The following is a 27,194-nucleotide window of genomic DNA, read 5'->3' as shown; positions in this document are numbered from 1 at the left end:
CTCCAAGCCACTTAAATTCCATGGTAACCAGAGGTGAAAGTAAGGAGGTGAGCCACTCTGGGGCACTTTGCTCTGCTGCAGGCTGGCTCTGGCAACAGATTAAAGGAGCCGGCAGGCCAGGAACCCGTGGCAGCTGGGGAAGGAGCCTACCTCACCCCTAGCCTAAAATTAGCCTTCCCTGCAACTGGCCAGGGCCACTGGGTTCCAACTCAGACCCTGCCAGAGACAGAGCGGCCCTGACCTGGATCCTGCTGCGGCACCCTAGCTTGATTCCACTGCAGGGGGACCAGCCTCTGCCTCCATCCAGCTGTGGCGGCCCTAATCCGGTCCCAGCCATTTGTCTGCACCCCCTGACTTCCTGTCCTGAGCTCCTCATATAGCCATACCCTGACTCCTGCACCCCCACACATCCCAGCCCTCTGCCCTGAGCCTCACCCACTCTGCTCCACACTTAATTTCTTATAGCTACTGTTGTATCACAACCCCCCTCCTCCACTCCTGCCCTGAGTGTTCCCTCAACAGGGGTGGGTTATAATAGGTGGGTTAAATTACTTTCAGCCCTGATGGTAACCCGAAATGGGATGCAAGCACAGGGTCATACAAACGAGCTTCTCATTCCCTAGTGCACACCCTCTGGCACACAGAGGTGTCCTGTCCATGGGGTGGTTTGTTGTGGCACTTCCAGGCCCTGCACTTTAGGGCCCTGGACAGCCTTGGAGATTATCTGGAGGGGTCTGGCACACGGTTGCAGCAGAAGTTGGTCCCACTACACTCACCATGGTGGCAGGAGCCCTAGGAGCAAAATGATGCACATAGCAAGTTGAGCCTGCTGTATCAGAGGCACCAAGGGGGACGGGATGGGGCGGGAGCTGGTGCCTATGTGGATCCAGCTTTTAAGCTGGCTCCTCATGAGCATCTGATCCCACAGAGCTATCTGCCCCCACCCTGGCACAACTGCCTCTGATAGAGGGGCAGCAGTGCAGGAGACCAACAGACCAGGGAGACGGGGAGCAAAGCCACGGAACACACGGGCAGCGGACAGCCCAGCACGCGGACAGCCCAGCCGCTGGCACCCTGCCGCCTCCAAGGCTTTGCTCAGGGTGTCCCTGGTCTGCTGGGGACCCCCCCCACTAGCAGACCAGGGACACCCAGAGCAGCTTTTCTCGCCCCGGAGGACGCGGTGGCGGGACCACTGCGCGTCTGGGTGGTCCCACTGCCCACGAGTTCCGGGGCGAGAAAAGCCCCGTTCGTAAGTGCGGATCTGACATAAGTCGGATCCGTGTAACTCGGGGACTGCCTGTATTCCTGTAGCTAGTTTGAGCTCATTCTGTGCCTTTGCCTTTCTAATCTTTACTCTGCATTCCTGTGCTTCTTGCCTATATTCATCCTTTGTAATTTGTCCTACTTTCCATTTTTTATGACTCCTCTTTTATTTTTAGATCATGCAAGATCTCGTGGTTAAGCCAAGTCGGTCTTTTGCCATTTTCTATCTTTTTGACACATTGGAATGGCTTGCTTTTGGGCTCTTAACAATGTCCCTTTGAAAAACTGCCAACTCTCCTCAGTTGTTTTTTTCCCTAGGTAAGGTCCCATGGGAATTGAGACCGATCAGCTCTCTGAACTTACCAAAATCCGCCTTCCCGAAATTCATTGTCTCTATTTTGCTGTTCTCCCTTCTACCCTTCTTTAGAATGGTGAACTCTATTTCATGATCACTTTCATCCAGATGATGGATTGCATCAAATTGGTAGGTAAAGTGGATTTTAGTGCCGCCTCTGACCCACACTGATAGTAGATGCTTACATGCTGATACAACCCCAGTTGATAGGATAAGGGGAAGAAGATTCATTTTTAACTTTTTCAAGAAGCAAAACTAAAATTACCACCGACCATTTCAGCTCAACTAAAACTAGATGTATGAAACTACTTATTGTTAAAATGTAACAGTGGTATAGAAAGAGTTCACAAGTGCAATAAAAATTGTAAGCTTAATAAAAATCTATTTTTGAGCAGGCACCACCCTTGGTCTTGCTGTGAGTGCAGGGGACTGGAGGGGATGCTCGCTGGGGGTACTTTCCAGTTCTACTGTTCCATAAGTCTACCCCTTGGAGGACTGGCAGGGTTGTTTTTCCCTCTCCCCATCTCTCGCAGGGGGGGGGGGCACACGGGAGGCTCCCAGGGGGCCTATTTCTGCTAAACCCCTGCCCACCCGGACCCGCCCGCAAACCCGCCGCTGCCCTTGCGGCTCGTGGCAATGAGGCGTGGCCGCTCCAGGGGGCGCTGCTGCCCGCGGAGTCTCCGCCCCCTTCCCCGCCAACGTTCTCCAGCCGCGTCAGCCCCCCCCCCCCCATCGGGCTTCGCTCCCCGCCAACACGTGACTTCTGAGGCGTTACAGCTCCGCTCCTCTCTCCTCTTCTCCCCGCCTCTTCGAGTCAGGTGGGAGGGGGGGAGGAGGGGGGATTGGGCCTAATCAGCTGGAGGCTTCCGGTCACGCGCCCCTTCGTTCAGCCTCCTGGGCTCAGCTGCGCGCGCAGCCCCTGCACCTGGTGGTGGCTGCTCTGGGTTCCTTGTCACCAGGACAACCGGCCCCGCCGCAGAGCGTTTGCCATGGTGAGTGTCTCCTCCCCCGCCCCGCGCGGCACTAGCGCCCGGAGCGCCTGCCTCTGGTGGGGGGGGGGCGGGTCAGTGTGGTGGGGCTCGGGACGGGGGCTGCGCAGGGCGCGAGGGAGGCGCGGCCCCCAACGGCGTGTCGCGCGGGGCGGGGCGGGGCAGCTGCGGACGGGGCTGGGCGCTGGGAGACGGGGGCGGGGCGGGGTGTGAGGGGCGGGGGGGGGGGCGCCTCTGAGGGGGGAGGTGTGAATGAAGCCTCGTCCACCAGCGGCAGCAGGCGGGGGTGGGCAGGAGCTGGTGCCCATGGGGAGCAGGAGCACGAGCACCACCTCTGCTGACCCCTCCCCTTCACCTCCATGTGGCAGCTATGATAGAGGCAGAAGTGGGGGGGGAGGCACTTACACACAAGAAGCGGCTTCGCTGGCCCCCCTCCTCCGTAGATGGGAGGGGCAGGGGAGACTGCCACAAAGAAGCCTCTGTGGTGGTGGGGCTGGGCTTGCTATGGACAGGGGCTGCTGCCACCCTGCACTGCTATACCAGAGGCAGCAGTGTGGGATGGCAGGCAGGAGCTGGTTTGCTCCGGAAGCCAGTTTTTGAAGTGGCTCCTCTTGTGGACTGGCTCTCACCAGCCCCCTCTCCCTCTGTATTGCTGCTTCTGATTGAGAGGCAGCAGCACAGGTTGGCAGGGCGCTCCCTAGGAGTAGGGCCAGAAGCGCACTGGCTGCAACCCCACCCCTGGGGACTGTTGAATAGTTGTGTAACCGCTAAAATTTGATGCAATTATGCAAATATTCAATTACACACTAGCTAACATCCCTATAGCATATGGACATTTAAACAACTGATAAGCCTGGGCCTATTGGTTAATCCAAATGACTGACACAACACCTCCCCCTTTTACTGCCTCTGTTATCAGGCAGCAGGGGCGGAGGGGACAGGAGCCAGTTGCCTCTCAGAGCCTGCTTAAGAACCAGCTCCTTAGGGTATGTCTAGACTACGTGTGTCTGTCGCCAGAACCATGTCGATGAGTTTACTAGACATACCCAAATGAAGCAGCGATTGAAATAATCATCGCTTCATTTAAATTTAAATGGTTGCTGCGCTGTGCCGATCAGCTGTTTGGCGGCACAGCGCTGTAGTCTGGACGCTCCGCAGTCGACATCAAAGGCATTTGTCGACCTCCCCGTTATGCCTCATGGGATGAGGTTTACCAGGGAGGTCGACAAATGCTTTTGATGTTGACCGCGGAACGTCCAGACTACAGCGCTGTGCCTCCAAACAGCTGATCGACACAGTGCGGCAGCCATTTAAATTTAAATGAAGTGGCGATTATTTAAATCGCTGCTTCATTTGGGTATGTCTAGTAAACTAATCTACATGGCTCTAGCGACAGACACACATAGTCTAGACATACCCCTAGGGAGCTGATTCCTGTGGAGCCACCTACTTTCCCCTGCTGCTTCCTGCAGATCCCATGGAGCTGCCTGCCCTCACCCTTCCCCCTTTGCTGCTGTCTCTAAGGCAGCAGAATGAGGGTGAGGTAGGGACAGCAGAGAGGTTTGGTATCCATTAATATAGTTCTGTTCCAGTATGAGCAATCAGACTGTATGTCTGTTGTCTTGACCAGTATTCCTGTTGAAACCTGGATGCTGCTAAATTTATTAATATAATTCAGAATGGAAATAAATGATTCTGTGTGTCTGTCTAAATCTGCCGCATCATTTACTTGTCAGGTTCAAGTGGAGCCCTTGATGTCTAATCTATACTATTATAAAATGAGAGGCATCTGTCACAGACCATTTCAGAAGACTTGAGAAGTTTCTAGCAGGAGGCAGACCCCCAGCCCCGCCCCCTCTGCTGAGGACTTGCCCCCATCACAGGGAGAGGAAGAGGAGGAGGAGCAGCACATCAAGTGCATCTCCCCGCCCCCCTCCCTGTGGGGAGGGGAAGAGCATGTGTGCCCCAGCATCTCCAGAGAAGGGGGGGAGAGAAGAGGCCCCATGGTCCCAACTTGCCCCCGGGAACAGCTGAAAGAGAGGAGGCCCCATGGCCTAAGCCGTCCCAAGCCTTCCTGGCCTTGGGAGCAGCGGGGAGGGAGGAGGCCACGTGTGTGTGCTTGTCTCAACACCACAGGGAGGGGAAGAGCATGTGCATCCCCAGAGCAGCAGCGAGGATAGAGGATGCATGGCCACAACTCGCCCCCAGCCCCAGGAGCAGCAGAAAGGGAAGAGGCCGTATGGCCGGAGCCTCCCCACGCTCTGGAGCAGGGGGGTGGGTGGAGGCCCCACAGCCTGAGCTGTCCCAAGCCTTCCCAGCTCTGGAAGCAGTGGCGATGAAAGAGTCCGCATGGGTCCAGTTTCCTTGGCCCTGGAGCAGCGGGAAGGGAAGTGGCCGCGTGGCCCACGCCTCCCTGCCCCGGAAACAGCAGGGAGGGAGGAGGCCACATGTATGTCTACTGTCCCAATGTGATGGGTAATGCTAGTATGTAATAAAGAAAAAAAGCTTTATTTTTTTTTGTTTAGGCTTGCCATCTTTGTGGATGAGTGGTTTTGCTGTGGTGCTGTTGGTTAATTTAGTCAGTTCCATGAGCTACTATGGGAGAGCTAATCTGTTCTCTTTTCAGCACAAATAGAACAGGCAACAATCAGATGAGTGCACAGAAATGAAGGAGAGGGGAGCAGGGAGAGGGTCTGGCAACATGTTTGTTGTGGTTCTGAACATCAGCAAAAGAATATTTTAAGAGGATTTTCAGTACATACTATTTATAGGGTGCTCTTTTTAAAAACTTATTTTTAAAAATTTCAATTTGATAGTATCCTTATAAATATTAAACAATATATCCTTTTACTAAAATAGACAGTTTTCGGGACATTCAAAATACAAATAGCTTATTGTAATATCTTACCAGTGAAAACCTCATAGATTTGCAGCTGTTAACATAATATTTAATTTAACATCTAAGTGATTTGCCATCGAGTTTGCTGAAACAGAGGCAGCAACACAGGGATGGGGGAGCAGGCAGCTCCCGGGGAGCTAGTTTTTAAGGTTACCCCCACACGAATGGAGAGCCTGTATGTAATTATACACACTGTTACACTTTCACATCCCTAATAGGTAGCCCATATAACACATAATCATGTGCTACTTTGTATAATAGCAACAGTTAGAAGAACCAAACAAGATTGAGCTAGGGATGTAAAAAAATCAGTTAAACGGATAACTGTCACCACTGAAAATCTCAGTGGTTTTATAGTTACACTTGCTGCAGGTCTGCAGTATAAAGCTTAAATAAGCAAGGTTGTTAGCCCCTGCTAGCTCTGCTCCTAGTGAGAGGTTTCCCTGCTGCAGAAAAGCCACCTGTTTGGAAACTGGACCACCAGTCCCTGCCAGCCATGCTCCTGGGGAGGAAGCTTCCCTATCACAGTAAAGCCGCTTCTCTGGGAGCAGAACTGGCAAGAGCTGTTGGCTTGCTCTTGGGGAGGAAACTCTGCTGCCACAGCCAAGCTGCTGCCCCAGGAGTGGAGCCAGCAGCCCTTGCTGCCCTGCGCCCAAGGAGTCTTTTCTGCAGGCTCTGCAGCTGGTTCCCTGAAAGTGGGGATGTCAGCACCTGCCAAGTCTGCTCCCATGGACCCAGCAAGTCTGCTCCCATGGACCCTGTGGGAGGGAGGGTAAGCTGGGTCCACTATGGACCAGGGTTGCTCTGGCTAGGTGGTCGGAGTAGCTCCTGGTGGTCCCTCCTGGGGCTGGAGCTGCTCCAGTCCCTGTGGATAACTGGAACCTGTTGATGCCTACTAGTTAGCCAGTTAATTGGTTAACCTTTCACATCCCTAGTTTGAACTGCACCTCATATAATAGGGCCTCAGTCTTGTTTGGGTCTACATCTTGCTGTTATATAAAGTAATACAATGATTACATGTTATGGACTACTACTAGAGATATGACAGTGTAACCTGGGCTTATCAGTTAACCTACTCCCCACACGTAGGTTGCTCCCAAGAGCTGGTGCGTGTGAGGAGCCAGCTTGTAAGCCAGCTCTCCTTGCATACCTGCTTCCTGCTGACACTCCCTCCCCCCACTGACTTCACACTGCTGCCTTTTATACAGAGGCAGCAACACAGGGAGGCAGGCACCTCTCAGGGTGCTGATGCACACTGGGAACCGGCTTTTAAGCCAACTCCCTGCACATACTAGGAGCCTGTATGTAACCTCTGATATTTTATATGGTTAATTAATTAAATAAATGCATTTTAACATCCCTACCATGTTAGTGGCTAAACATGAAACTGATATATAATCTTCAGGGGTTTGAAGCAATAAACCATCTCAGGCATTGATGTTAAAGTTTATGGTGTTTCAGTGCAAGGGGCTGAAAATAGCCACTCAACAGCAGTGACCCGATGGTTAGAAATAAGCAAAAATGAGTTTGTGTATGGTCAGCCCTCCAAGAGTTACTTTCACCCTCAAAGTAAAATTTAGAGCCCATCATTTCCTGGGAAGTAGGGCCTGGCCCACTAGAATTGATATTTTAGGTTGTAGATATTTCTCTTTTTCCAGAGCCACACAAATGGATGCACAAATAAACATGTTTCTACTCTTTGTGTCAGTGCACCTTGTAAGCAAGAACAACGAGAAGAAAAAAATCTTACTTTTTTTTTAATAAGGGTGGAGGCTCATGTAATGTGTAGCTGGCCTATGCGTGCCAAAACAGGGCTGGCAACATTATCTAGATAGGTCTCAGAGATTTGGGTAAAAGTCTACGATGAAATCAGAAGATAAAGCAAAATTATTCAGACCCAGTAGAGGGGAAGTATGTTGTATATTACGGGTAAGGCTATGATTGTGTCAGAGGTCATGTACATCACAGAATCCATGACTTTCAGAGATCTCTAAGTAGGGTTGTCAGGTGTCCGGCATTGGCCTGGACAGTCCGGTATTTGCGGCCTGTATCTGGTTAAAAAAAACCAAACAAACCCCAAAACCCAGAAATGTCAGGTATTTTCTGATTTTCTCAGACGGAAGGCTGCTTGGGACATTCTTCCCCTGTCCCGTCTGGTGGGGGGAGCGGAGTGTGTGGGGATTTAAAGGTGCAGTGACTTTTTTTTTTCCTCATCCAGTTTTTCCCCGCCATGTTTGGTATTTTTTGTGAAAGTATCTGGCAGCCCTATCTCTGAGACACTTTCTGCTTCAGCCCCAGCATGGCAAGGCTGGAGCTGGCAACTCAGGGGGACCCAACCATTCTCAGTGGGTGAGGGGGACCCCAGAGTCGCAGCAGCACTTAGGGTTGCCAGGTGTCCGGTATTGTACCGGATAGTCCGGTATTTGCACTCTGTCCGGTAAAATAAATCAGACAATACCGGACACGTACAATGTCCGGAATTTTCTGATTTTTCCAGCTGTGCACCGGACGGAAGCCTGGCGTGGGTGGGGAGAGCAGCTGGGATTCCCAGCTGGGAAGCGGGGCCGCGACTGCTGCTGGGAACCCTCAGTTAGTTGAGTGTAAGGAGGAGGGGAAGCCTCCTCCTCGCTCGTGTGTGGCCGGGACCCTGCATGGGACAGGCAGCACCCCAGTCCCGCTCCCCGCTGGCTGATTTGCTCACCCGCCCTCCCTTCCCAGCCAGCCTGTTCTCCCACACTTCCCCTCCTGATCTCTCCCAGCCAGCACCGCTGCACCCCCACCCCCACCCCCACCAACTCTGCTTCCCGGCCCCCCTTCCTCCTGGCTGGCACCGCAGCCCCCAATCCCGCCCCCCCCCCCCCCGCTCTGCTTCCCACCTTCCCTTCCAGTCGGTCTCTCCCTCCCGGACCATGATCAATTGTGTCTGTTTTTTTTGGGGGGCGGTCTACCTGGTAACCCGAGCAGCCGTGGGTGTTGGTTCCCCCTTCATCCCTATTTTGTCTCAGTTAATTTTAGTAAATGTCAGGGACATTTCATGGATTTGTATGAATTTTTGTTTATTGTCCATGACTTGTCCATGACTTCTACTAAAAATAGCCATGACAAAATCTTAGCCTTAATTTGGGTATCAAAAGAAGGCTATTAGAGACGAGGTATAATGCTGTTGACTACATTTGCAAGATTTGTTGATTTTTTTTTTTTTAAAGGGTATGAAATGCAGTAATAGTGCTCTTTTTTTCTTCTTAATCTAATATAACTAGTGTTTTTCATAATGTATTTTCTTTCTTTTTTCAGGTTTTCTCAAACAATGATGAAGCCCTCATTAACAAAAAGTTACCTAAAGAACTTCTGTTAAGGTAATTCTAGTTAACTTGTACATAAAGGGTTACAATTTGAATGTCATGAATAGTTTTGTAGGCTTTCTGAAATAAAATATATCTCTGTTTATTTTGACTCAGACTTATCAGATTTTATTTTTGACAGCCCTTGCACTTACATTTTATTCTAAATAGAGAATGTAGGAAAATACAGAGCCTTCCTCATGAAATCTGTTCAAAGTATAGTAATAACACTATAAAGTGCCAGTTTATGCATTGGTAATCTATTCTTAATATCAGATAAAGCAGGAAGAGATTATTTGGAAAACTTTGGTAAACATAGGATTCTTTAATAAAAACTAAAACTAAACTTTTGGGGGAATCTAACGTAAGTGAAGATATTGTTTGTCTACTTTAACTACATACTGAATTGATGAAAAAAATTTCCTACAGTATTATCTTCATACTCTATAAAAATAGTATTCTATCCTTTTCTTTATGCAGTCATTTTAGTTGTTGTTTAGGGTTTTTGTTACAAAAGTCTCTTTTATTACTAAAAATAAATGAAAACATAAAAGCTGAAAAGTTAGTTTAACGAGGCATCTCTTCTAACTCTTTTTGGTACTCTGTGCTATATAATGTTCAAGAAGACTGGAAGGAAAAGAGAAAATAGGCAAATGCATACTTTATCCATGCTAGCTAATGCAGCCAGCCATAGATTTGCTTAGAGCAGGGATGGGCAATAATTTTAGAAGGGGCAACTTCACAAATTTTTGAAGTGGCCCAAGAAGGGGCAGGACCACAGGTGGAATGGGAGAGCTCAGGACATTTCTGAAGTCTCTTGCTTCCTACCCCTTCCCTACAAGGGGTACGCAGTGCTTAGAGCAGCTGGTGGTTCACTCTAAGTGCTATGTGCCCCCTGAGAGGGGAAGGGGACTTTGCATGGTCCCACCACCCCCTGGTCCCGATGGGGCAGGGGAGTGGCAGGGCGTCCGTAGGCTGGATCCAGTGGCTTGGTGGGCTGGATCCAGCCCCTGGAGGCTCTCTTGCCCACCCCTGTGCTACATTGTTGTTTCTTCTGGAAGGGCTCACAGTCGGCAGGAGTTAACTACCACATATGCTCAAAAGACACAATGTGGTTAAGGAATAGATGGATATTTCAACTCCCACACATCAGTACAAGTTTATTTCAGCTACTAACTTAAACTACCTGTCATGACAAACATCCAGTGCTGAAATACTTGAAGACGTTCAATTTTTGTAAGAAGCCAAAACTGGCCTGAATCAGACAGATCAGCAGCTAACCTGACATGGTTGTTGTCTCATATAGCCTTTCCTTCATGCTAACATGTCTCTATATCAGGCCTGGGCAAAATACGGCCCATGGGCTGGATTTGGCCCACCAAGCCACTGGATCCAGCCCGTTGAGGCAGTGGACCAACCCGGCAGCACCCCAGCTGCTCCACCCCAGCTGCTCTGCCCCAGGCGTCCTGATTCAGCCACTGCTGGTCAGTTTCAGCAGTGGCTGACTTGGGGACGCCTGGGGTAGAGCAGCTGGGGTGCTGCTGGGTTGGTCCAGTAGCGCCGAGGAGCGGCGCTACTGGAGCAACCCAGCAGCACCCCAGCTGCTCTGCCCCAGGCGTCCCCAAGTCAGCCGCTGCTGAAACTGACCAGCGCTGACTACAGGAAGCCCGAGGCAGAGTTGCTCTGCCCCAGGCTTCCTGGAATCAGCGCTCATCAGTTTCAGCAGCAGCTGACTTGGGGACGCTTGGGGTTCTTAAGTTGAATCTGTATGTAAGTCAGAACTGGCGGTCAGTTTCAGCAGCGGCTGAATCTGGACGCCAGTTCCGACTTACATACAGGTTCAACTTAAGAACAAACCTACAAGTCCCTATCTTGTACGTAAGCCAGGGACTGCCTGTATATCCTTCATACATTTAAGAGAGGCATGGGTTAACTAATGTCATCACTTCCTGCCTATTTTAAGTGGAAAAATGTTTGCAATACTTTTCTTTTCACAGTAAACAGAAAATACAGTGTTCCCAATATATTATGCATGCCTCAGATGTGTACTAGAGCACTGCTATTCTTATGGCATCAAATAAACTGATTTATGTTTAAAGAAATTAGACTTTTTTTTTTTTGAGTAAGCTTGAATTTTCTTTGAGAGAAAATTAATTCTTCTCTGTGAATGTGTTGTAGCTTGTATCTCCAGGCCTGTTAGAAAATCTCTGGCTGTTTTATCAACAGACATAGCACGTTGCACAGTGTGTTATAGTCATGCATTTTTAAATATTTCACACCTGCATATGAACTTGAAATTTGTCAACATTTGTTATTGTCACAAATATTTTTCACATCTTGAAATTGCGTAAACTCAATATAAGAGTTCCTCTGAAAATAAGTTTCTAACGGTTTCGTTTTGTATTGGAACATTCAAAACTGTTTTGACCCAGAGGCCCATTGGTGCCAGCTGGCAGTAGGTTCAGAGTTCTTTAACAGCAATTCCTAAGAATCTCGACAAACTGACTCTACCTAGTACACTGCTTTCATGGTGAAAAGATTCAGAGGGGTAACTGCGTTAGTCTGTAACTGAAAAAACTTAAACAGCAAATAGTTCTGTAGCACCGTGGGCTGTGTCCAGACGCAGGGTTTTTTTTGAAAAAAGTAGCCTTTTTTCGAAAAAACTTCACCTGCGTCTAGACTGCAGCCGCGTTCTTTCGAAATTAAATCGAAAGACTGCGGCTTTTCTTTTGACGGCGGTAAACCTCATGTCACGAGGAAGACGCCTTTTTTCGAAAAAAGGCGTTCTTGAATGCCAACAGGGCTTTTTAGAAAAAGAGCATCCAGACTAACTCGCTGCTTTCTTTCGAAAAAGTGGCTTGCTTTTTCGAAAGTACTGCTTGCAGTCTAGACGCTCTTTTTGAAAGAGGCTTTTTCGAAAGATACTTTCGAAAAAGCCTCTTTCGAAAGAGGCTTGCAGTCTAGAAATAGCCTTGGGGACTAACAAAAATGTAGATAGTATCATGAACTTTCGTGGGCGCAACCCACTTCTTTGGTGTTTAGCCATAAATGATGCATTCTAAAGTCTCTTATAAAAGTGTCATACTGATCCACATAAATTATAATCATTGTGAGATGTACATATAGATGATATTTAAATGAATTGTTTGTACTAAAAATATATTTTAAAGTCTGTGTCCAAGACAGAGTTGACAAAGGGAGTTTCTGCTAGACAAAGGGTTTATATTGACCTTCTATATTGGTTCATGTGAATTAAATATTGTAAGCCTTCCACAGGAAGCCAAGCTATGTTAGTGTATGATGTCAACACAAGGATGTGAAGTCCTCATGGAGTCAGCTTATCAGGGAATAAAGCATGTGAGGGTCATCTTAACTCTGGGGACAAACAATGACTTTGGGAAATATAAGGATAAGGTGAAAAGACACCCCTTCATCCTGCACCTGAGGCAGTAATTGAGGAAGTGTGATAATGTTCAGGATAACTGGATCCCAACATGCCCTGGTTGGAAGCACTGTAAAATACTTTTGATGCGAGAGAAACCTCTTCGGGCAGAAAGTTATTAGCCATTAAGTTTAATCTCTAGAAAGTATATACAGATTTTGTTCGATATGTAACTTTCTGTTTTCATTATCCTTACTCACTAACTCATCAGTCTTTACTTTTGATTATAAACTTTATGATTAAGGTTCTACTTGAATTGCAGTATCCTTGCCAAAAAATTGCATCTGAATTGTGGACAAGCCATGGAAGATTATAGAAAAGTAATAATGGACCACATTTTAAAATAAGCTATTTTTTAAATAGATTCAAAATAAGATATGGAATTTGCGTAGCTCAAATTGCATATCCTATTTGGAGCTTAGGATGTTGTGTACCCTAAATGGCTTTGCAGGCCAGGAGTTTGAGACCCCTGGATTATAGGGTTTATTTTCTATTGGAGGGCTATGTGAACTACTAACATGGCCACTATATATTAAATAATTGTTTTGATGTGGTAAAGATCATACCTTCTAAAATATATAATTACCTGTTAAACCAAGTGTAAGCATTTATTTGAGGTTTTATTAATGTATGAACCAAAAATAGTGTCATTAATATTTACGTCAACCAGTAGTGGCCAGAAAGTTCAGTTTGTATTCTCCAAAATATACAGCATCTGAAAAACCAAAGGCAAAGGTTGTATCTGTGTATAATCAATTTATTATTGTCTTGAGGTATTACTAAACCATCAGAGACTTAACATTGCTCTACAGAATATAATTAACATCCTCATTTTTCACTAAATTAATTCTATATTGCTTCCTTTAATTAAGGAGTAATTCAATCTTAATGGAAGCACTGTTTCTGGTGCAGAATTTAGACAGTAAGAACTCCTGAAAATAAAGTGAAATCAAATGCTCTGTTGCTGGTTGTCTGCTATAACAACATTAGTAAAAACAATGAGGAGTCGCATGACACCTTAAATCCTAACAATTTTGTTTGGGCATAAGCGCTTATGGGCTGGAGTTCACTTCATCAGATGCCTGAAGTGGAAACTTTAGTCCTGCTTCATGCATCTGATGAAGTGGGCTCCAGCCCATGAAAGCTTATGCCCAAATAAAATTGTTAGTCTTCACGGTGCTATAGGATTCCTTGTTGTTTTTGCTGAAACAGACTAACATGGCCACCCGTCTGAAACAAAATTAGTGTTGTTTTCCCATTGATAGCTACATGGTTTTGACTGTTCTTTGTTGTTTTCCACAAGTACAAGAAAAGTATTGTTTAAAAATAAAAGCTATTATATTTTCTTACCGTACTGATATATTTGGGAGCGTAAACAGAAGAGTCAAAATCTTGTTTTTATTTACATTGAATTATTTTTTTTTAAATGTAAGCAGTTTCATTATAACAAGCTCTCTTCCTCTTCTGATGAAAAATTCACATATAAGTGCCACGTCAGAAGTGGAGTTTTGAGAAGCAAGTGCCATTTAAAATAATTTCTAAGTGTAACCAAGTGTAATCTTATTTCAGTAAATGTTGTGCTTCATTACCATGCCCCCCAAATTCCTGGAACATCTAAAATTAGACTGTAAGCTCTTCAGGGTAAGGACTGTTTTCATATATGATTTACAAAATACCTAGAACACATTATGGTAAATGACAGAAAAGTTCAGCCTCAGTGAACGGGGAAAGGTCTGTCTGAGGTGGAAAGCAAACAGACCTCTTCAAGTCATAGGATGCAGACCCAGAGGATTGGGTGGGGGAGCAAGAGGACATCTGAAAGGACTGAGTGTCTCCAAAAAGACATTCTTTATATGGAGGGATATAATTGTTTTAATTCCAGCTGGGAAGAAGGCTGGTCTAGATGGAGAGTGATCCACTTTGTGTACCATTTCTGGTTTAATGACAGTAAGATCTTAAAACAGGTATTAAAGAAAACAAGTAGCTTTTATAAATGTTAATTATTGCTTGGTGCCACTTTCCAGGTCAAAAGAAGAATCCCCACATTTGTCAGCCTTTGTAGGGTTGTTACTTTGCTACTTGGTCATGGCCACTCTTTCCTTTGCACTATTGTATTATTAGGTACCAGACTAGTGAGGGCCAGTTGCTGGCCTGCTCCTGACTGTGTAGCAGTGCTGATAATAAGCCTTGAGCTGCTTTGGACTTGAATGGCCACAGCCCTGATTGGTTGCTGGTTTATCAGCCCTGTCTATAGCCCCTAAAGTCGACCAGCAGTTACTGAACCCTTCCCATACCCACAACTATGCTTGCCTTTGTTCAATCCCAGTCCTGCTTATTTTATTCCCTTTACTTGCTTTGTTCCAACCCGTTTCAGCTCCTGCTCCAACAAGCTTCCAATGCCTGCTCCTTTCTGGCCTCACACTTGTGACTTCAGTCCCAGTCGCTGCTTCTGATTTATGAGTCTGACCATCTAATTCTGGCTTTTGACTTCTGTCTCTTTGATTTTGATCTCTGGCTCTGGCTTAGGACTTTGGATTCCCCCTGGCTTTGGCTTGTGGCTTTCTGTCTTTGGTACTGGTCCTTGGCTCATTTCCTGGACTCTGCTTTCCCTGGATCTAGCTCTTAGCCAGTAGGCAGAACTCTTGCTTCCACCACTATGCCTAACCACCCGTGGTCTGGTCATCTATGTATATATTAAGAAATGTGAAAGCTGAATAAATGTTTTAATGCATAATTGAATAAGAGTATTATAGAGATACAGTACTTAATATCTAATTTTAAAAGTATCTTCAGGAAATAGGAGTTAGTGCAGTGTTAGGCAGTCTGTGAGTCTATTGAGATTCTATGTGTGGTCTTCAAGGCATTTTGTTTATTGTTGCCAGTGTGCAGGGTTGCCAGATTCCACTCATTTCTGTTCATATTGGTTTTTCTTCTACTGGTATTACTAAAGTGACACACAGAAGGGCTACGTCTAGACTGGCATGATTTTCCGCAAATGCTTTTAACGGAAAAGTTTTTCTGTTAAAAGCATTAGCGGAAAAGAGAGTCTAGATTGGCACGGACGCTTTTCCACAAAAGCACTTTTTGCGGAAAAGCGTCCGTGACAATCTAGACGCGATTTTGCGCAAGAAAGCCCCGATCTCTCTATTTTCACGATCGGGGCTTTTTTGCGCAAAACAATACCGCGTTGTCTACACTGGCCCTCTTGTGCAAAAGCATTTGCGCAAGAGGGCTTTTGCCCGAATGGGAGCAGCATAGTATTTCCGCAAGAATACTGACAGTCTTACATGAGATCGTCAGTGTTCTTGCGGAAATTCAAGCGGCCAGTGTAGACAGCTGGCAAGTTTTTCTTGCTTTGCGGAAAAACTTGCCAGTCTAGACGCAGCCATAAAGTAAAGGCACATGCTGATTGCACACAATATTGACTCTGAGCCATGCACTCCCTCTGCTTCCAATCAAAGTGCTGGTATGGTTCAATCGACACTCTACAAAGTCTACGTACGTATACACAATTAGCAAAACTGTCATATCCCAGGAGACCAAGAATTACAGGTTAATTTCTTTTGCAGACTTTCTCCTCTGATGTTGAACCTTAGCTTGTGTCTTAGTTTAGATACTCTATTTAATTTTTTTCATATGAGAATAGATTTTCTAATGTAAAAATATATTAATTGTCTTTTCACCTTTATAGGGAGCTTGTCTGTGTGGGAGCTGTTGGTCTTATTTTCAGTTGCACAGTTCATCATTTAGGGCATAGCAGTTCATGTTTTTGCTATTCTTACTGTAAATACACATCACACTTGGTACTAACAAATTTTGATATTAAAACAGAAATAAAAATGAATAAAAAGAAATATATGGAAGTGAAAAATTGACTATTTAGGTATTGAAGAAATAGATTTACTCAGATCCTATGTTAACCCTATGTCTGTCTATTCTGAAAAGTGAAACTGAAATTTTAGGGATCCATATTTATTTTGATTTAAATATGCTCAGTTAACAAGTAAATTTTTTTTCAACTGCCAGCCCTCAAAATTCTACCTACGTGCGATGAATCAACATAGTTCTTTTTCATCACTGGTGGGGTAAAATAGACCCTTTTTTACAGTGCTGTTGATGATGCAGCTCACTTGATTATTTGGGTTGGATCTACAGGCCTAACAAATAAAATGTGATAGACATTTTTTTTGTAATTTAAGCAAAAATCAGAAGCTTTTCTTCCTTTTATTTTTAGTTCTTTTTTAAAAAGAAATAATGTGCTCGAGCAGAGTAGGAGACACAGTACAGATCTATAACATGTAACACGTATGAAATAGGAGAAATCAAACACAAATATGGAATCTATTCAACAGAAGTGTTATTTTTCACACACACACACACACACACACACACACACACACACACACACACACACACACACACACACACCCCTTCCCCCCCAAAGTGAAGTATTTGTCCACATGGATGTTTAAAGAATGATTTTATTCATAGTCCAACAGAAGTTTGATTAAAAAAATCCTAGTTATTTTCATATGAGGTTTTTCTGTGTGTCTCAGACCCTTCTAACTCAATTAATATTGGGGGCTCTCCTTTTTTCCAGTATTCAGTTGAAGATAAGAAATTAGTTTGGAACAGTTTTTGAATAGGTTGCCTTTTTTCTTAGAGGTGTTTGAAAGAGAAGTAGGGGAGTAGATTAGATCAAGTGGTTTCAGAAGTTAAATCTAAAATTCACAACAAGAAATTCTCCCCTTTTGAACCTGTCCATTAGCTGTGGAGAAAGGTGTATTTCCTCATGCAGTTTCAAATGGGTGTCACAGGTATTTTAAATTCATGTATGTTTTTTGAGAGGAAGAAATTACCACTAAAACATCACCTTTTAAAATGGCAACGTGTTCTGTGTAGATGAGGTAACTGCAGTCTTGTTTTTTCACCAATTTTGTATTACTATAAAGGGAAACTTGCAGTCCTTTCAGGGAATTTTGGGTGAAAGAAAACAGATCCTAGGTGACAAGATTGCTAAGCATCCACCTGCAAGCATTTTGGTAACTGTGATCCTACAAATACTGGAGAGAAAGTTACAATTGTTGAAATACTTTTGAACTGTTTTACAAGGGGTAGAAAATTTAATATTAAATAGATCACTGCCAAGTACATAAGCTCTATATTTAGGTGTTCTGTGTTTTATTTTGCCCATTTAAATTTAAATATAGGAATCTGAGTTCACTGGTCAAGGCCTAATTCCATCACATTGCCTTAATAATTTATCTTGAAACTGGAGACCACCCTAAACACTAGAATTTCTGCTTAACAGCAGGTATCAAAACTGAGGGTTCAGATGTCTCCAATTAAACATTATTAGCATATAAAGCTAATTTATTCTCAGAGCCTCTAGTTTATGTGCCAGGAATGCCACTCTTGTTCCTAGTTATCCGTGCAAAGAGTTCTGCCAATACAACAAAGAGTACTCTGGTCTAGTTCCACTGTGCAAAACAGTTAATTTGTTTAATGCTCACACTAACCTTGGCTATGGAGTATTGTGTTTAACTTAGTCTGATGCGTTATATTCCCCAAATTTATGCTTTGAATTTCCCCTTTAAATAATTCAAAAACTTGATTAAAGACTTTTCTTCATATTAGGGACCTTCAACTGAGCTCAATGGATCATTCCTGCCGACCTCTTACTTTGTGTGCCAGTTGATGCCTTGAACAGAACAGGTCTGGTCTCTTTTCACCAATCTAGGTAAGATAGGTTCTATCCTCCTAGCTGGAATTTTGGCAAAAATCTTAACATCCGAGTTAAAGAATGAAATGAGTTGCTACATGCAGTATTATGGAAATTGCAGGCCTGTTATAGTTGTTCAGTGAGCTACTGTAGGCTCATAGGACTCCCAAGGGAGACTCCTGTAATTTACAGGCCTTGAGGGTTATTAGTTACACCATGGGCCTCTCCAGCCCTCAGGATTTTGAGGTCCTAAAGGTGGTTTGAAGTCATGTTCGCTCCTCTGCCCTTGGGCTGTGAGTTCTGGGCTGCTCTTGTGCATACCACAGGATCTCACCCTATGCCTTTTTTTGAAAAATAACACTTAAATGGATGACCTCTATTAATAAGTTCCATGAGCATATTTTTAAAAAGCAGTGCAAGAATTTTCAGTTTTTTAATCTCTGTCTTAGGCTATGTGTATGAATTCTTGAGGAATAAACGCACGCTAGCTTTAGGATTCAAGTCAGACAAAATCACTTTAATAACCCAGGTGTGTGTGTGTGGGGGGGGGGGGGTTGTCGCAGACGGCAGGGAGTCAGCCCTTACTGATACGAGGCCCTCCGCCTCACACTCAAGTGTCTGAGGTATTTATACCTTTTACAAAGTCACAGTGGAAATTTACAGAGAAAAGAGGAAGTAAGGTACTTTACCCTTAAATGGTAACATCTGCTTGACCTGTTGACCTGTTGCAAGCAGTATAGTTTTTTGCTTAAATGGCATTGTGGTTTCTTGCTCAACTTGCTTAAGAAGCTTGCTTCTGACGCAGGACACACTGCGTCTTTGGCCAAGCTAGTGAGGCCTACCTCTACAACAGGGAAGGTTTGACGGTGAAAGTGCTGTCAACATGCAAAAGTCTCCAAAAGAGGAAACTGGTCAAACCATTTTTTTGGGGTTTTTTTGGTCTTCCATTGTTGACATTTCATGGCTGCATTGCTAGCACCCTATTGAGAGACAGAGCAAAGCAATGTGGGTAAGCATCCCACAGTGCAGTATTGTGGGAAAACAGAGCTGATCCCTGCCTTGTAGGGATTCCCTTGTAGCTCTGTGTGATCTCTGTGCTGAGGAATATCAAAGCAGCACAGCAGTCTGTCCAGCTCTTCCCCAGCAACAGCAGTCTGCCTGCTGCAGTGTCACTAGAAGGGAAGAACAGGAGCATTTCATTCATTTGTTCTGTGTTTGTTCCGCAAATGGTACAGCTCACTCAGCTGTCAGATACTTCCTGGAACTTTGAAAGGGGAGGGTTGCATTACCTGACTGCAGGGCAGCAGAGATGTAAAAACACTGAACATAGTCATTAGAATAGGCATTGTAGGATTCTGGCAGAAGCCTGTTTTCTCAACAAAGAGCAGAGTCCACATTGGCTCTTTATCGACAATAAAGGGAGAGGAGAGACACAAGTCTCTCACAAAGGAGGAAGTTTTTTGTTGCCAAAACTGGGTGTTTTCCCCAGCAGAAGTCTCATTGTAATGTAAACACTCTCACGGTTTTGTCACCAAAGGGCAGTTTTTGGTGACATGATGTGCCAGTGTAGACAAGGCTTTCATGTGTTTCTTTCAGTCCCTCTTTTTCTCGAGGCAGTACTTATTAATAAGTTTCCCTCTCAGAAACATTCCCGTGCGTTTCCCAATCAATATCCCTGGAAGTCATATATGCTGGAGCTGTGGGTGCTATTGCACCCGTGGGCTTGAAGTGGCTTCTATTTTGTACCTGGTTTAAAGTTTGTTTCAGTGGGTGTCAGTATCCCCACTTCAAAAATTATTCTAGCATGCCTGTTGGAGGTTTCTAAATCTTTTAGTTTTGAAATATTTTACATTCTTTCCTAAAATCACTATCTTTGAGCTGTGGGAAATCAAGTATATCTAATGTTGCTGCTCATTCTTTCTGACCTGGCTGAAGATGGATTAAGTACTGTTTTTAATTTGCATTCCAGTCTGTTTTTACTTGCGAACTGAATACATTTGAGAAACCATTAAAAAGTCAGTAGAGAGAGAACCTCCTATGCCTTTTGTGTTCACCTTTCAGACTGCAGTTGCACTTCAACTTTGATCTGCTTAACTTAGTGGGTGTCCGTTGTGTATAGAACTGATACTGCATTAATTGCCTATATTCAGCATTTCCTAAACTCTACTTGGTAACAAGATGGACTGTTCAGTTGGAGTATTAAATCCTTTCCTCAAATATATTGTTAGAGTTTTTCGAATTTTAGCTTTAACAGCCCTAGGGCTGTCGCTACACTTCAAAGGCAAAAGCGGTGCGTGGAGCCTAGTTTCATCTGGGGATTCCCCTGTTGACCTCGGGCTCCATGCAGCGCTGCTGCTTTGAAATGCCGCGGGGAGCCTGGCATCAGGCTCCTCATGGCATTTAAAGGTGACAGCGCCCTGTGGAGCCCAGGATTATCTGGGGACTCCCCTGCTGATCTCGGGCTCCATGCAGTGCTGCCACTTTGGAAAAATAGTGGGGAGTCTCGTGTCAGACTCCACACAGTGTTTCAAAGTTGTAGCACCCCATGGAGCCTGGGGTCAGTGAGGGGGCCCCAGCTGAACCCAGGCTCCACGCGGCGCTGCCACTTGCAAACACCCCGTGTAGTGGCTGCATGCGGCGCTGCCACTTTCAAGTACTCCCACCTCTCCCCCCACCTTTGTTGCCTCTTTCTGATAGAGGCAGCAAGGGGGGATGAGAAGGAAGCAACTAGTCGGCTAGCCTGTCGACTATATGATAAGCATTTGCTTATCGGATAGTCGACTAGTCCTTCACTTCCCTACTTGCAAAATTGTCTTGTTCTCAAGCAGATGATAATTTCTACGGAAGACATGTTTCACCTTTGGGAAGCTATTGTGTCGAGCCTTTGAGAGAGAAAACAATACCAAAAGATTTTTTTTCAGACTACTACTTGTGAATGTGAGGTAAAGAAAAATGATCAGGTTTTCCACAGCCATCCCAAATAGTCTAGAGCACTAACTAAATAATGAAAAAGGAGGTTCTGGTTTATCTCTTCATTTTTCAATCTAGGATCTCTCCATTGGTAGATGATTTTCAGTTCTTCAGGGAAACTGATAATATGTATACTCTAGGCCGGGGGAGTCCTGTGGCACTTTAAAGACTAACAGGTTTATTTGGGTATAAGCTTTCATGGGCAAAAACGACTTTGTCAGATGCAGAAATGATTTTTTTACCCACAAAAGCTTATGCCCAAATAAATCTGTTAGTATTTCAGGTGCCATAGGACTCCTCATTGTTTTTTCAGTTACAGACTAACACGGCCACCCCTCTGAGACTTATATGAATACTATTATTTCTTCTCTGATTTCTTCAAAAGTTGATAAGGAAAAGATTTTTTTTTTTTTTTTTTTTTTTTTTTTTTGCTTTTCTATAGGAGTAGTTGTTACAATAAAACTCAAGAGGTTTCAAGGGTTATTTTATGGTCTCTAAGACAGTGGTTCCCAACTGCCGATCCATGGACCAGTGCTGGGCCACAAACGGCTGGCTGCTGGGCCGAGGTACACTGTGGCGGGTTGCTCAGCAGTACGGTGGGTTGCTCACTAGAACTCAGCAGCAGTGGGTAGAGATTTGGGGAGCCAGGGCTAGGCTTGGCCCCAGCAGCAAAAAGAGACTCGTAGCCGCTGCTTGCAATGACTCTGGGGCCAGGCTCAGATCCCCGAGTCCTGACAGAGGCTGCTGCTGGGTCCTTGGAGCTTGGGGCTGCAGCTGGGAGGGGGAATCTCCAGCAGGGCTAGTTCCACTGTTCCCCAGGAGCCTCTCCCAGGGCAGCGTCCCCAGCCTGGTCGGCCCCTGCCCGGCCCCTGCCCAGCCCAGCCTCTGCCCCAGGGTGGACAGTGCTTGGGGGCAGGAAAGAGAGACCCCCCCTCCCTCTGTTCTCCACTCCTGGGAGCGGGGCCCCCGGGCTGCTGCCAGCAGAGATGGCTGTCTGGGACCTAGGGAAGCTGCTGCCAGCTCTCAGTGTGTGCAGGGTGAGGGAAACCAGCCATGGGAGGGTGGAGTAGGGGTTGGGGGCAGATAAGGAGAGTGAGGGGGAACAGGGATGTGTGAGATGGGGGCAGAAGGGAGATGCAGGAGGTGCTGAAGAGATGTTGGGGAGATTTAAGGGATACTTATGGAGAGGACGGGAGCGGGGGTGCAATGGAGGGAAACTCTGAGGTGGGAGTTACAGGGAAGGAAAGGGGAGGGGAGGCTGGGGGGAAGACTGTGGGAGCAAGAGCAACCTAGCTGGGGAAAGGGAGACACAGGGCAGGGATTGTACAGAAGGAGATGGGGGAGATACAATGGCAGCTCTCTGACCCCATGGGGCAGGAAGGGGGAAGGGCAGAGTGTACTGGTTGTAGCTCTAGGGGGCTCCTCTGCCCTTGACAAAATTTCAGTTGCTAAATAGGGTGCCCCACATGCCCCCTGCCCCTGAGGGTGCCACCCCCTACCCCAAGGGTTCCCCTCCCTGCACCCTCCCTCTGCTGGCACCAGTCGCCCTTGGGGAAGGGGCTGCCCCACCCAGCAGCCAGAGGAGAATTCTTTCTGTGACGTTTTTTTAGTGTTGTAGATATCTGCAAACTCTGATCCATTACAACATGTATTGTGTGTGTACAGATGAGATGTAAAATATAACCTGGCCTGTTAAAATTAATTACCATAATGAATATGCAAATAAAATGGTACCTGTCTGCCGAAAGTTTGTGAATAGGTTTGCTGGTTGGTGGTATAAAAAAGGATGGGATCCATTGCTCTAAGAAATCAGGAGGTATATATTCAATGCTGGACTTAAAATTTGTAAATTGTGTAGGTGTGTGTGTGTGTGTGTGTGATATATATACACACACGTATACAGCACTTCTAGATCAGTTATTATAGACCATTCCAGTGGATTGTGATTTTTGCATCTGTGTGGATTTTTAGCCTGCATATATTTGGATAGCACTTACATACTGATTTCAGCAATAACTTACTCTACTGCTGGACCATAATTATCGTTGATAGTACATTCTGCTTTTCAGGGTGTTTATAAAAGAGGGTGGTGGAAGAAGAGACCCTACAGAAAAGGAACTGAATAACTCTGATTTTGGTTTTGGATTCTCTGATAAAGGGAAAGTCCAGACAACTTTAGGTACACTTTGCAGACTTTACAACTTTGTTGGTTCGTTCCTCTTGTAGTGAGTTACAAGAATGGCTGATCTTTCCCTCTGCTATTCTTTAATGGAATGCATATAGGCATACTTCCAAAATAGTTGAGAGAGGAATAAAGAAGAAAAGGAAAAAAAATCAAAATTGTAATAGCTGTACTACCTCTTTCTTTGATGGTCTCTCTTTCACAAAGACCTTATACTTTATTATTAATAAATATTTTATTAGTAGTCTAGCTACAGCATCAGATCAAGACCTCCTATTAGGCATTGTACAAAATATATATAAGATACTCTCTGCTCTAATAAATTATACTCTAAAGGACAAGACGCATGAGGGATTAAAACATATAATACCATAAGCCGAGTAATCAGGTTTGAGGGTGGCAAATGTCATGACAGTTCTGTGTTAATGTAGGTCTTTTAATATGCTGCAGTGTCAGGAGGTCATAGCATGGTGTGAAGAAATACTCCTAAGAGATATCATTGTAATTTACTATGAATATTTGTGTTTTGACTAAGTCATTCACATCTCCCCTTTGCTGTGTCTTGAGACTTAGATGTATAGCTTGTACCATCACTCCAGGTATGAGGATAATAAAGATTCTTCTTCACGTGTGTGTTTATGTGCATTCCAGATTAGGTGTTTGTGTATACACGTGCATGTTGACTGGAAGATGTTTTTCTACTAGCAGCTAGCTATACAGTCAGTGTGGGTGCCTGTCAGCCGATGGTCAGGGCAGTGTGTGTGTGTGTGTGTGTGTGTGTGTGTGTGTGTGTGTGTGTGTATGTATGTATTAGTTACACCCAAGTCTTCAACTGCTGGGACACAAGATCCCTGGGAGGCTGAAGGGCGCCCCGAGAAGTTTAACGTCCGTGTCTTTGACCACTAGGACCGGGGTCCCGTTTTAGTGGGCAGCCAACAGGCTGACAGACGCCCCAAAGTTTAACGTCCGTGTCTTTGTCCGCTAGGATTGTGATCCCTTCATGGAGGGCAGCCAACAGGCTGACAGATGCCCCAAGGTTTATAGGAAGAGCTTATTACATCTCAGATTTTAACTGCTAGGATACAGGGTCCCTTCGCAGCGGGCAGCCTAGGGAAGGCTGAGAGATGCCTCTACGGATCTGTCCCCTGGAAGCGACACGATCCAAACTCCCAAGCTCTCCCTAAACCTGTCCCTTATGACTGGCTGAAGTTCTTTTAAATTGTGCTTGGTTCTGTTACAGCAACTGAAGGAGTCAGGTTAAACCTTAAACAGTTACAGGTTTATTAAAGAAGCTTATAAATCATATGGTTACAATGGCTATTGCTCTCTTTCTTAACTGCTAGCAAATACAGATCTTATGGTTACATAGGAAGGAGGAAGATAGAAAATAATGGTACCAAGTGACAGCTTAATCTTTAAAGAGCTCTATTCTATGCATGCACTAAAATAAAAGGACACATACGGGTATAATATTTACCCCCTTCTGCGTCGCTCGGTCCCAGCGTGTCAGGCCAGGATCGGTCCCTCAATTCCTCGGAAAGACGAAAATATGAGGTGGGCATCCTCGTGGACCTTGGGAGGTCAATCACCTAACCCGAGCAGCAGATAGATGGTAGATTGACGCTCAAAGTGAGTGTGCTGCTGGACCCATCTTTATACCCATGGGGTCACGTATTTCTCTTATCTGTGATGCCAAATGGTGCTGGTCTGTCTTTTGTGACGCCAGTTCTTACAAGGGAGTTGTGAACTTAATTTACACTTGTAAGAGAGAGAACTAAATTGGGAGTACTGGGCATTCTTTTCTCAGTAGGAGATTCCTCTCCCAGGGACGACTGTATGTGATTGTATCAATATAGGTGCCAGCCAGGGCAGTTCTCGCAGCCTCGAGGTCAGCTTATTGCCTTAATCGTTCTTTCTCATATCTATGTTTTCAGCTTACCCAGGATCAGATGAGCCAGCATATCCTGGTCTCGCATCGAAGCTTCAAAGGCTATGCTGATTTTTATTGCTCCTTCTTTGCCCTGTATACAGGCACCTGAGAGGGGCAAGCAAGATTGATGTGACGGGGGGGCCTGTCTGGCTACAGTGCCCCCTGGATTCGTGCCTCAGGAGGGCACATATAGCACCCTGCTGACTCCCCTCCTTCAGTTCCTTTTTTCTGACCATGATGATTAGCTTGAACTCCCCTGTGCTCTTACCTGCAAGAGCAGCAGCAGCTTCTCTATCATTCCTTTTACTTAGTTAAATAGTAGTTCATAGTTAAATAGTTTATTAGAGTTGTAGTTTTATTCGTAGTAAAGTTTCAGTGGGGAGGTTTTTTTTTTTTTTTCCTCCTGTGTGTCTCAGTACCTGAGCATGCCTGGATCTCCAGGCTTCAGAGCAAGCATGTGGCAAGTGACTCCCTCATTTCCTGTTTGAAGTGTTTGGTAGAAGGTCATCAAAAAGATTGTTGTGCAATTTGCAGAATCTTAAGGCCCCATATATTCCAGGATAGAAATCAATGCCTGAAGATATTGCTTATGGAAGCAGCACTATGGCTCCAACCAGACTGCGCACTGGCAGACTTGGTGCTGAGTGTTTCCTCCTTGGTGCACAGTGCTCCGGTACGGTCAGCTCAGCCCAAGGCACCACCTAAAGACTGGCAGCACCCGACGGGCTCGTCTTGGGGCTCGCATCAGCGGCACCATTCACAGTTGCCGGTTGTGACGTAGTGGGGGTACCTGGCTGGTTTCTATGCTGCTGGCTCTGGGGGAACCCCCACTGGCTGCCGTGGGTACCACGACCCAGCAAAACAGGATGAGTCACTATGCAAACCAGTGGCCAGACACCCCCCATGGAGAGGAACAAAGGAAGGTGAATGCTGCCCTGGACTGGGGGGCAGGGCTGCAAGGGAATTTAGTTGTTGCTGTGGGGGAGCATGGAGGAGACAGCCTAGGGAGAGGAGCTGGAGTTTAGGGGCCCAGTCTCCCCCCAACTCAAGGGGGCCTGAGGCATCCTAGCCCAGTTCTGTGACCAGACTACATCTGTGCTATGCTGTATCCTGGAGAGGCAATAAACTTCCTCTATTCCACCGGCTGGTACAGTCTGTTTGTGCCATCTCGGGGTGCAGGAGACGGGGAACCCCCAACGCGCCGTCACACCGGTGTCACAGAAGAAGAGGAGGCTGGACACAAGGAGATCTCCCACATCCAAGGACATGCCAGGAGTGAGACCTGAGTTGGACCACCGTGTGTCAGCAGCAGCACCTGAATTAGGGGAAAGAGCCCAGGAGCCAAACAGTCTGCCTCCAGTCTGAGCTGCAGAGTCACCCAGGGACATTGTTGTGCCTTCCATGCCTGAGGCCTTCCAAGCAGCCCAGGATTTGATGCATAGCATGGCCCCCTTCTCTTTGGCTATGTCTAGACTGCAAGCCTCTTTCGAAAGAGGCTCTTTCGAAAGATACTTTCGAAAGAGCCTCTTTTGAAAGAGAGCGTCTAGACTGCACGTTGAACTTTCGAAAAAGCGGCTTGCTTTTTCGAAAGAAAGCATCCAGTGAGTCTGGATGCTCTCTTTCGAAGAAGCCCTATTTACATTGAAGAACGCCTTCTTTCGAAAGAGGAACTTTCGAAAGAAGGCGTTCTTCCTCGTGAAATGAGGTTTACCGCCATCGAAAGAAAAGCCGCGTTGTTTCGATTTAATTTCAAAAGAAAAGCCGCGTTGTTTCGATTTAATTTCGAAAGAACGCGGCTGCAGTCTAGACGCAGGTGAGGTTTTTTCGAAAAAAGACTACTTTTTTCGAAAAAACCCCTGAGTCTGGACACAGCCTTTGGCACAGGCTCTGCTGAGGGTGCCATTGAGAAATAAGCCAACCATGATGGCTCCATGCTTGCCTTCCCTGATGAACTGCTCCACAACACCATAATGGGATCTGAGAAGCAAATTTCACCCCAGGGCTCAGTGCTTAGAAACTCAGCTCCTCCTTAGTTGTCCTGCACAGAAACCTCAGAGTCTGACATTAGCACCAGCAAGAAATCGACTTCTTGTTATCGGCA

The 27,194-nt window shown here is 45.7% G+C and overlaps 1 protein-coding gene across 8 annotated transcripts in view; it reads left to right on the top strand.

Moving 5' to 3' along the window:
• Positions 1-2,379: 2,379 nt before the first annotated feature.
• Positions 2,380-27,194, top strand: part of FBXL2 (F-box and leucine rich repeat protein 2) — a 108,569-nt gene continuing 83,754 nt past the window's right edge. For 2 of the 8 annotated variants that reach the window (XM_075921837.1, XM_075921838.1), the window contains exons 1-2: positions 2,391-2,610; positions 8,801-8,862. In XM_075921837.1, coding sequence (XP_075777952.1) covers positions 2,608-2,610; positions 8,801-8,862 — 65 coding nt within the window. In that variant the 5' untranslated portion in view covers positions 2,391-2,607. Of the gene's footprint in view, positions 2,611-8,800; positions 8,863-17,926; positions 18,030-27,194 lie in introns of all 8 variants that reach the window. The other 6 variants (XR_012901888.1, XR_012901889.1, XM_075921839.1 and 3 more) reach the window with 5 other exon arrangements.

This window comes from Pelodiscus sinensis, chromosome 2 (genome assembly GCF_049634645.1).
Source record: "Pelodiscus sinensis isolate JC-2024 chromosome 2, ASM4963464v1, whole genome shotgun sequence".
Classification (NCBI taxonomy): domain Eukaryota; kingdom Metazoa; phylum Chordata; order Testudines; family Trionychidae; genus Pelodiscus; species Pelodiscus sinensis.
Note: the sequence above shows the minus strand (reverse complement) of the source record. Positions and strands in the feature narration are given on the sequence as shown.